An 11231-nucleotide genomic window follows, 5' to 3' on the forward strand; every position below is an offset into this window, starting at 1 on the left:
GGAAGGTTTGTGTGATGGGAAGCAGGGGAATTCAAGCTGGAAGGCCCCAATATAGAAAAAGCTGATAGTCCTGGTGGGAAGGGCGAGACGAGGCTGATCAAGGCTCCCTTTAATTTCAGAACAAGGGGAAAAGGACAACTATTCAGCCAAGATTTATAAATTTATATATATTTTTTCAAAACACCTACCATTTCAAAATAAGGCTGAGACAAAAGCGCCCATCCCAGAACGGGGGTCCTTCCACCACGCGCAGCCACGACAGCCGCCCACCCCAGACGAGGAGGGGGGACGGACAGACGGACACGACCCAGCCACCCGCGCCACCAACCCGGCCCTCTGCCAGCACGCAGGGATGGGGCAGACGCCCCACAGCATCGCTCCCGGGGCCTGAAGCCGTTTGGGGCCGGACCAGCACCCACCGGCACTTCAGAGGCCGCGTCCCCCAAGCCCCGCCGTCCCAGGGGGCTCTGTCCCGTGCTTTTCCACTCAATTTCCTTCCCGAGTCGGCAGGAGCTAAATCCCTCTGCCGAGGCAGGCGGCCGGAACGGCAAAGCCAGCGGTGCCAAGTTTAATAAGCAACCCTGATCAAGAAACCAGATAATAATTGGGATTATTGAGCTGGCTGGAAAAGAGCTTCCCCGGCTCCTGACGGCCCCTGGCAGCCGCTCGGGCTGCTCCCGCCCGCCCCGGCACCCAACGTGGGGTGGCAACGACACCCACGGAGCCACCAGCAGGACTGGGACGGCTGGTGGGCACAGCGAGGCCAGGACACTGCCAGGGAGCAGCAAAAACTGATTCAGAATTTTAAAAAGAAGGAAAAAAAGAAAAGAAAAAAAAAAAAAAAAAAGGCAAAACAATAAACCCCTTTTTGGCTGCACCACGCACAGTCGGTACCTGCAGCAGAAGGGGCCCGGCTGCCGCCCTCGCCCTGCGCCCCCCAGGGCCCACAGGAGCGCCCGGGGACCCCAGGTCCCTCCCCAGCTCCGCAAGAGCATCCTCACATCCCGGCTCGGGGGGGGCCGACGGTGCCGCCGCCGTCCCAGCTCCCGCGGCTGCAGCCAGCTCAGCCGCCGAAATAATCCCGTCGCGGTTGGATTTTGTGCAGGGCGCGAGGTCCAGGCGCTTTTTTTCTCAGTGGAAACAGGATTGGAAAAAGGAAGAATTGGGATTTTTCGAGTTCTCTACAGGGTCAGGCTTGGCTGATTTTATTTTACTGCAAATATAAATAGCGCTTTTTAAAAATAAATAAAAAAAAAAAAAATCAAGCCAGTCTAAATAAAAACCCACTAGAAGACACAGTAAGAAATCCTGCTGGAGGACAGGCAGAAATATCTGTAGCCAGGCTGAGTGCTCAGAAATATTTGTATTTGCTGTCTAAACACTTTATCTGTTTCCTAGCACATGGGAGAGTTTTGCTCTCCGTGTAATGCTGAAGAAAAAATAAACCGATACAAATAATTTCTCCTCTTCTGCAGAAAAAAAATCCTACAAAACTTGGTTGCGGACGCACCAGGGGAAACAGCAAATATTTCCACTGAAATTAGGGCTGAACGCCACGCTAATCAAATAGACGGAGGAGACAATTCAGATGCACCGGGAGGAGGAAGAGGCTGGGGGATCGAACGGGTCTTTCCCACCTCCAGTCGTTACAAACCCCCTTTGCAATTTATTCGCCTTTTCGCCAAAGCCGGCGGCCCTGGGGAACGGAGCCAGGGGAGATTTACCTTTTGTACAAAAGATCTGAAATACCAAGTTTAATTCTTTGGGGGCACTTCAGGGTTGCGTGGGGAAGGAGCTCAAATAAAAGCACGTTCCTGTATTGAAATAAAAAGTCTGGAGTGACGGGTTTAAACTCCGCGGATCCCGGGAAGGCTTCCGCAGCGCGGTGGGAACGCCGGCGGCGGCGATGCCTGCAGACTCGCTGCCGCATCTCGGGGGACCCGCGGCAGCAGGTCCAGCGCCAGGCTGGCGTTTGGCAGGACGGGCAGCCCCCGGGCGGGCGGCGTTCGCACCGACACACGCGTGTGCACGGAGGTCGCGGCTGCAGGGCTGGGGCGGGGGGGAGGAAAAAAATGCAAAGCAAGGCTGGGCAGGGGGGGAAAAATGCCAAGAAAAGCAGAAAATCGAGAGGTCAGGAAGAGCTCGCACGCCGAGGGAGCCCACGGCTGCATCCCGCGGGATCCCACCACGGGCACAGCCCCACCGGGACGCGGGTCGGCTCCGTGGACGTCGCTCGCCCAGCGGTGGCATCGCTCGCTGCTCCTCTCCTCTAACGGCCGGGTCTTGGAAAGCAAAGATGGGATGTAGGGAAACATTTAAAAGGGGGAGGAAGAACAATTTAAAAAATAATAATAAAACCCAAGAAGTCTTTATCCCCGTTAGATTGCATCCCTCTGCCTCCGCTAACAACCCGGAGGAAAACGTCGAACGGATCTGAGCAGGGCTCGGAAACGGGAGCGCGGGTCTCACCGGCCCCAGCGCTGATTGGCTTCACCAGAGGCCGGGAGACGTCGATCGCCACGCTCCGTGGCATTTAAATCACTGCCAGGGATCGATATGGCAGAGCGCCGCGGGCCGCCACCGCCATCACCAGCCTCACCGGGCGGGCGAGTCGCCGGCAAGCTGGGCAGCCGGGGCCGCTTCTGGACAGTGTGGAAGCCGGGGAGCCCCCGCCTCACCCCCAACCCTCTCGGCCCCAGGACCCCCAGATCCAGCACCGGCTGCCCAGCTGAGTCCCCACCAAGGCGCTACGTGTGAGAGACCCACGGGTCCCCCCCGGCACCCCGCAGAGCCAGACCCTCTGTCCCGGGGCCAGACCGAGCCCTGGCTTGCAGCCCCAGAGGGCTGGGCAGGACAGGGGGGGATCACCCCAAAGCTCCCACCCGCCCAGGCTGGGGCTTGGCTCCAGCATCTCACGTGCCTTTGCACTTCCATCGGCTCAGACGGGCTTGCTCCCCTCTTGGGGGGCTGCGAGCGCTGGTGGGGTCAGACCCTTTGCTGCCCCAGGAGCTCCCCAAGGGCCCAAGGGGAGGGGAAGCCGTTCCCCATCTTCGTTATTATTCTAGGGAGCAAATTTTCCTCCTTTGTTTTATTTTTCCCCCAATTTTTTTGCTTTGACCACCTCATCCCCCTCTGAAGTTTGGGATCCTCCCACCCACCCCCGGCGTGGGGGGACAAAGCCCAGCTTCAATCAGAGCGGGGCGGCTGGGCAGGGCGGAGGCGGGCGCTTTCCCAATCCCCTTGGCGAAGGAGCCTCTTTTTCTCTCCCCCCCCCCCCATCAAGTCCGCAGCATCGCCATCCGGCACACGGAGGAGCCGCAGGAGCCGCCACAGCCTCGTGCCCACGGTGCCGCTCCAGCCCCGCCGGCCTGAGGGACACACACGGCTTGGGGGGCAGAGCCCTGATCTGGCAAGCGGCGACCAAACTCCTGCTCCTCATCCCAGGGGGGCTGAGGACCCTCCACCCCCACTGCCCAGCTCCTCCGGCCAAAGCTCGTGAACCCCGTCAGGGGCGAGGGCTCACGCCAGCTCCCACCGAGGGACGGGGTAAGGTCAGGGGGAGACAGGCGAAGCAGGGCAGGATTTGTCCCGCCAAGGGCGGACCCAGGCGAGGGATAAGCTGAGAGGAACCCTGGTTTCAGCACCCACCGCCAAAACGAAAGACGTGCCCTGAAGGTCACGCACGCCCCTGCAGACGGGGCTGGTGGGGAAGCGTCACACCGGAGGAGACGCTGGGAACCTGCTCCCGGGCTCTGTGCTGAGCACCAGCACAGCCCCACGCCCCGGCAAACCCCACGGGGTTTTCATTTCTCCCCGGCGGTTACCACGTTTGGGGCTCAACATGGGACTTTGGGCAAAGCCATTCCCCGGCCACCCTTTGGGACGAAGGCCGGCGGCTCCACCGCCACCAACCAAGGAAGCCCCAATTTCACACCGTTGGTGCGGCAGAGCCAAACCCAACCGCTGCCCCCAGGGAGGGTCCGGTGACCCCAGCCCTCCCACCACCCAACGCCCTGCCAGGCAGCCCGCCTTCACCCGCCTGAGAAGCAGCCCACCCCACAGCCTCCCCTCTCTGCCTGGCTTTTGAGCAAGGAGCCTCATTAAGAGGTAATTAGCTCTCGAACAATGGGAAGCTATTTAGCAGCCCAGCCACAGCAGCATCAACAAGCAAAGGGGGAGAGGAGGGAGGAGAAATAAATAAATAACAACACTCTGACCGCCCAGGATCAAGCTGGGACCGTGCGGGGTGGCAGCACCCTCCCGGACCGCGGCACAGCCGAACGGGCTCCATCCCGGCTGCCCCGCTCCCATCCTCATCCCTTCCCAGCCCTCCTGCTGGGGCCAAAACAGCCCCGGCGCATCGCCCCATGGGCGCTGCCACCCCAACACAGCTCCCACCCAGCCCGGCAGCGCGGTGGGGACCCCAACGGGGACCCCCCAAGCCCGGTGGCCAGGGGATAAGGGCTTCCCGAGCTGCTGGCAAAAGAGTTTGCGCCCACAGCAAACACCCCAGTGAAACACAAGCCCTGTTTTTGGGGTGTCCCTGGCTTCAGGGACGCCTCCTGAGTTCATTTGGCAAAGACCACGGCGTCAGCCGCGGCCGCCTGCCTGCGCCGGCGCTTCTCGGGCTTCGGACCCGTTCGCCGCCGCAGCTCGGGCCGCGGTGTCGGCGCTGCTGGAAGCGCCGCTGACCCCCGCGCTCGCAGAGGCAAAGCCGGGGCTGGTCTTGGTTTCGTGAGGGTGCTCTCAGCGCAGGAAAATGGCCGGACTTTGGGCTGGAGCCCATCGGCCTCAGACGGGTCGCGATGGAGGGGAAAAAAAACCCCAATTCAAACTCTTCTTCGGGGCTGAAGGTAACAACGCCAAGATCGGCTTGCCTTCCGTAAATCCCATTAAAACCAGCGAAGCAGGGCAAGATCTCTGCCCCCGATGGGGGAAAAACATCTAGGATAAAAATGAAGCCTCTAAACCCATGATTAATATCTAACACAAAAGAACTGAAATTTTCACCATCAGGAACGAGGAGCTATTTAAAGAACAATTGCCGCAATTTTACAGACAACCCGACAGCTGAACCTTGTCAGACGTACGCGGGGAGGGACGCAGGTAGCCGCCGGCACGTGGGGCGGCCGTGCGTGCGCAGCGAGACAGACGGACAGCTGGGCGAGGGCAGCCCCGGCCGCCGAGGTCTGCGCTGGGAGACACCGAACCCCGCGACGTCCCACAGGGAGCTGCGACACGCGCCTGTAACGCAGGGACGGCTCCAGGCGTGCAGCCCTTCCCACGCACGGGGACACCCCGGGTGGGGTGTTTGGGCCTCTGTGCCCCTCGTGTGTGTGTGTGTGTGCGCGCCAAGTGTACGTACACACGTGCCTGCGCACACACACACAGCTGGATCGGGAAGAGCACGTTCAGAGCTTTCTGGGGGTACCTGAAGGCACCCCTCACCCATCTCGCCCCCATCCCCTCTGTGTCTCCCCGCACTGGGCCAACCCTGGGGACGCCGGGGAGCGGCTGACCCACCAGCAGCACCGTGCCCACACACCCCCCCCCCCCCCCAAGCCCGTCCTCGCATTAGGATGCGGCGCATGGCCGGCATTTGGATACCAAATGTGCGACCAGCAGGGAATGTAATTGCGGTCCCTCGAAGGGGCCAGGCAGAGAGACAGAGACGGGCAGAGAGAGAAAATCTTGTCAGAGACGCTGGACCTGTTTGTATCTGCTCTCCATTAACCGCGCTCGCCGCAGACCTGGGCTGGTGAAGAATAGCTAACACGGCTTAACGGGCTGGAAAAGAGGGGTGGGAAGGGCTGCGAATGATCTCGGCACAAAGGGAAAACGAATCAGAAGAAAACTAAAGGAGCAGGGATAGTGCAGGGTGCAGGACGCGGCCGAGCGCCGGCACCCCCAACCACCCTGGCACCGCTCCTGACACCCCGAGCCCGGCGAGCGGGCTTGGCCTGACGGCGACACGGGAACCACCCAACCGCCGGAGTTAAAATTCCCATTAAACCCGCTCCGAGGGGGGAACGGGGTGTGTTTCTCGCAGAGGCTGGTGCAGACCCCGGCGCGACGCCCACGGGAGCGGGGAGGGGCGGCACGCCGGGCTGGGAGCCGACCCCGGAGTTCCCAGCCCCAGGCAGGGCCAGGGCACGGAGGTTTTGGGAACCAGCCCCACGGCGGGGCTGACACCAAACCCGCCCCAGCGGGCATGTCCAGCGCTGTGAACGTTCCCCCGAGCCAAGCCCTCCTGCTCCGCTGCCCCTCTCCAGCACCAAATTCCCCTGGAAAAAACAAACCGCGGATGGTCTTCGCTCCCTCGAAGGAGAGCGGGCACACGCGGGCTGCCGCCGTCCTGGCCGCGACCCTCGTGACCCGCGGGCGGGCAAGTTCGCTCGGGCTCGGGCAGTTAACGGGGCACGGCCCCAGCCCCGGCTGCTGCGCCCCGAGCTCTCGGACAAAGCACCAGCAGCAACCGGCGGTGCCGGGGCTGCGGCTCTGGGAGACGGCGACGCAGGAGAAAAGGGGCACAAAAGCCGATGGGCTGGGGAGCATAATCCAGACGCACACACCCACCCCCCACCCCCCCCCAAGATGTGCCCCCTTCACCCCAAGTCCATCGTCCCTGCAGCACGGACCCCTCTCCCGCTCGCGAAGGGGAGGGCGCACAAAAGGATCCCCCAAAAGTCCTGCTCTGCCGTCACCGCTGTCCCTGAGCATCACCCGGGCTCCTGCCAGCCGCGGCAAATCCCCCTGCTAGAAACCTTTTCTGCGGCTTCCCGATCCCGGGATTGGGGAGTGCAGGGGAGCAGAACAGAAATCCCAGCTGCGCTCACAAATCCAAAAAAATAAAAAAAAGAGGGGGGGAAAAAAAAAAAGGAATCAGAAAATAAGCCTTCCAAGGCAGAGAAATGACCTCACAGTTAAATATAGGCCACGGGTAAAATCTAGACCATTTACAGCATTTGTGTCTGTACTGTAAACAGAGAGAGGAAAATACCGAATACTTTGCCCATTTCCCCCTGTGTAGCTACAGAAACACACGCCGCGGATGTGGGAATTGCATTTGGCTGCAGGAACATCATCGTTCCGGAGCCACTGTAACCTGCCCGCGACTGAGCTGCAGGTAGAGCGGGGGACGAAAACAAACCTCAAACCCTCTGTCCTTCCGTGGCCTTCGAGAGGTTTCCAGTCGCAGCCCCGAGGCCACAGGTTGGAGGGTCCCAGGCTCAGGGACCCTCCAAGGACGGGTCGCCCCTTCCCACAGACCTTCCCCACCCCCCCCCGTAGCACGGAGGTTGCCCAGACCCCCGATTTTTCGCCGCACGACGCTCTGTAGCGCACCCGTGACTTTCATCCTAACCCCTGCTGCAGCACGGGGGGGGGGGGGTGAGCGAGGGGGGGGCGAGGCTGGAGACCCCCACCCACCCGGGCGATGCCGTCCCACCGGCGGACGCCCCGGGACGCCCGGCTCGACCCGCTGCGCCTCTCGCCGGGTCCCAAGGCTGCAAATCCACCCAAGGACCCTACGGGCGAGCGGCTCCCGCGCCACCGGCCACGCCGGCTGGGAAACACGGAGAGACCACGCGGCCCCCGAGACCCCGCGGAGGGAAGAGCCCGGCCCTGGCCGGACCCCTGCCCGCGACGCCAGAGCCGGCCAGAGCCCCGCTGAGGCTCTCGTGCCCCGCGGTCCCCTCGGCAGGAGCATCGCCCCGACACGCAGCCCCTGCGCCCACGACCGGCCCTGGCCCTGCTGCCGCCCGGGCACGGCCAACACACCCCACACCGGGGGGAGAAACGGCCCCAGCGCGGCGAGAGCGAGACCCCACCGCTCCCCGGGGGTGTCGGAACGGCGCGTTATTCTATAAAGACACGTTCTTCCTCCTGCAGCTATTTCCAGGATAACCTGGGAGTTACATCCAGCAAAACCCAGGCACCCTTCTCCAAACGCCGGCTTACAAAATCATTTAAACAAAAAAAAATAAAATAATAAACCCGTAAATCCACAGCGAGTGGCTGAATATCTCCACAGAACAGGCAAATTGCAGCATCCTGAGGTACCACTTATTTTTAATTTAGACTCAATTATGAAATATAGAATTATTCTAATCTGGGCAAATCATATTGACCGTGAGATTTATTACTGTCTTTTATAAAATATGGATTGCAATATAAACCTCAAGAAAAATATTTATCGCCAGATCAGGTCTGTGGGTTCAAGCAAGCACCGGGCATTTTAACCTTTTGGGGTTTTTTCCCTTTTTTTTTTTTTAATCCCTTCTGATTGCCCCCTAATTAAATGAGATTGTAGGGGGGGAAAAAGAAGGAAAACAAGGGACGAGGAAAAGCACGTATACGTCGTTCTTCGTTTTTTAAGGATGAGAGAGTCTTCTAGGAACTCCGGAGACAGGCAAAATAAAAACACCGCTGGGTTCAAAAAGGAAATAAGCAGAAAACTCAACGACAATTTCTGTATTTGCAACATCTAATAAATCGCTTTGAATCCCGAGACCTGAACGGAGACGCAGGGAGCGCACAGCGCCTCGGCCGATGGCGACACGGGGCGCTCCCACATTGGGGAAATTTGGGTCACATCCCGGCGCCAGGCGCTGCGGACGTGCCTGCTGAAACCCACCAGCCATTGTCTGCTCTTCCCTCCCATCCCTTCGCACTTCCTTTGCCCTATTTTATTTTCCCCCCTCGAAAATATTTTCCCTGTCAACACCAGATTTAGGGAAAAAGAAAAAAAAAAAAAACAAAAAAAGAATATATATCTGTAATAACGAGCCACCACCTATTTTCGAGGACAGATCCCCCGCGGCGCCCATCCCGGTGCGTACGAGGGGGCGATGGGGACGCGGGCGGCTCGCGGCGCTGAGCCGAAGCCACCACCGACGCCAGGTCCCGCGGCGGCTCCCGGGACGCCCGTCACCCAAGGACCAGGGGCTCCTTTTGGCCCTCGGCACCGCCGTAGGGACCCTTGGGTGCTCAATGTCAGCCACAGCCCCGACCGCTCGGCGATGCCGCCCTCGTCGCCAGCGGCCGGGACGCCGGAGTTGGACCGGGGGGGGGGGGGCCCTCACACATGTTTGGCATTTGGGAGAACAAAAGAAACGAGCCCAAAGTGTGGGAGCTGGGGAGGACCAGGAACTGTAACCGAAAACTTTGCAATGGGCAAAAAAAAAAAAAAAAAAAATTAAAAAAATAAAAAAATTCCCTGCCTCTTACAATCCCCCACAAAAATGTGAGGGAGATAATAAAATCCATATGCACCGCAGGCGGCCCGCGGCGAAGGCACCGCCGCGCACAAAGGGACGGGCTCGCCCCAATTTTGGGGCGGCGCGAGGGGCGAGGGCGCGAGGCCGGAGGGCGACGGTGCCCGGTCGGTGCCCCCGAGGGGACGCGCGGTGGCCGGACGGCGGCCGACGCTCCCGAGGGTCCTCGGCCCCACGCGCTGCCCAGGGGCTGCGGGTGCCCGCGGCCGCCCGCCGAAACGCAGCCGGGAACTTTAATCAACTGCGATGGTGCCACCAGGATGCAGCGGGGAGAGGAGAAGGTGCCACCGAGGGTCCCCTCCCAGCGAAGGGACAAAGAAAGACCCGTTTCACCCAGAAAACGGAACGGCCCAAACCCGAAGGCAGTAGCACCCGCCGCAGAAGGGAACCGAGCATCACCCCCCGCCCGGCTCGGGGGGCGATGCTGCCGGGGCCAGATGATGCTGCCGGGGCCAGATGAACTTTCACCAGTTGGGGGGGAGAACGTGGGTTTGGTGGCAGGTTTTTATGGTTGGTTTTTTTTTTTTCCTTGTCTTTTACAGGAGTCCCCACAAACCGGCCCACACAAAACGCCGTGGTTTGTATCTGAGGGGAAGGAGGGAGTGGGGGGGTCCCAGGGGTCCCAACCACCTGAGCCAGGAGCAGAATTCATCCGCACTTCAAACTCTCCAACAGGTTTTTGGGTTTTTTTGGTTCCAGAAAATTACGAACGAAAAAATGCGCCAGCAAGGAAACTCTACCGGGGGGAAAAAAAAAATAAAAATGGATGCTTGGAAAAAAAGAAATTTTAAGAAAAATAATATAAATTCAGAGACAGGCCAGGGAAACTAACCCGACGAGGCAGCGGTTTCTTCTGCAAGATGAAAACCAAAGGGGCAGCAGCGGGGCCGGGTTGCCCCCAGCCCCCCGCCCGGGCACCCCTCCGCCGGGCGCCCCCCACCCCCCACCAGCCCATTTGCCGCTTCACCCCCAAATCGTTATTTTAAACCCTCCCGCGGCCGCCACCGGCAGCACCGGGCGCCTTTTGTCGTATTTCGGGTGGGTTTTTCCGCAGGACCTCCGCCGGGCCGCCCCCCGGGAGAGGGACCGGGGCCGGGGGCGGGCACGGGGGGACACGGGACTGGCGAGGAGGAGAAACTTGAACTTGCCCGAAGTTGGGCGCAGAGGGGCCGGGGGGACCGAGCCGCAGCCCCCGAGGCCCCGCTCCCCCCTCCCCGCCCCCCCGGGGACCGGCAGCCGCCGCTGACTCCCCCCCCCCCGCCACCCCCGGGGAACGCGACCCGCCCGCGGTGATGCCCCCGGGGCTGCCGCAGCCCCCAGGGATTGCTTCCCCCCCGGGAGAACTTAGTGGGGGGGACCCGTGTCGACACCACCCCCCCCACCCCCCGGGGCCGCCCAGCCCGTTTACCGGAGCAAACCGGGGGCTGGAGGGGATCCCGACCCGCACGGCGGCGGCCGCCTGTCACCCACCGGGCGGGGGCTGCGGGCTCACCGGGGGGGGGGGGGGGGGGGGGGGGGGAGAACGACTAAAACTTGGGCGTCGCTGCAGCCCGGCCCCCGCCGCCCCGGGACCGGCCCCCGCCGCCGCCCCCGGCCTCACCTGGGGTTGCTCCGGTTCCAGTAAACGGCGTACCGGTCCGAGATAACTTTCCCGGTCTCGTCGGTCCAGACGCAGACACCGACGAGCGCGGCGAGCAGCGCGGCCGCCTCCCAGCGCACCATCGTCCCGGCCAGCGGCGGGCGCGGCTCCGGCCGCTTCAGGGGGCGGCGGGGCGGCGGCGGCGGCGGCGGGCGGCGGAGCCCTGGGGCCGGCCGGGGGCGGCGGGCGGGCGGCGGGCGGCGGCGGGCGGGCGGCCAGCCCTCACCATCGCCCGCGGCCCCGGGCGCCGTCAGCGGGGAAAGTTGGGGGCGGCCGCGGTGCGGCGGAACCGGGGCAGCCGCATCCCGCGCCCGGGA

General features: G+C 61.9%; 1 protein-coding gene across 1 annotated transcript in view; it reads right to left on the reverse strand.

The window, feature by feature from the left end:
* Window positions 1-10997, reverse strand: part of EFNA2 (ephrin A2) — a 46993-nt gene extending 35996 nt beyond the window's left edge. Inside the window, exon 1 of the mRNA XM_086477598.1 lies at window positions 10876-10997. Within this exon, the coding sequence (XP_086333724.1) occupies window positions 10876-10997 (122 nt within the window). The remainder of the gene's footprint in view (window positions 1-10875) is intronic.
* Window positions 10998-11231: the final 234 nt, after the last annotated feature.

The sequence above is a fragment of the Leptosomus discolor genome, chromosome 24 (genome assembly GCF_034619465.1).
Source record: "Leptosomus discolor isolate bLepDis1 chromosome 24, bLepDis1.hap2, whole genome shotgun sequence".
Lineage (NCBI taxonomy): Eukaryota > Metazoa > Chordata > Aves > Leptosomiformes > Leptosomidae > Leptosomus > Leptosomus discolor.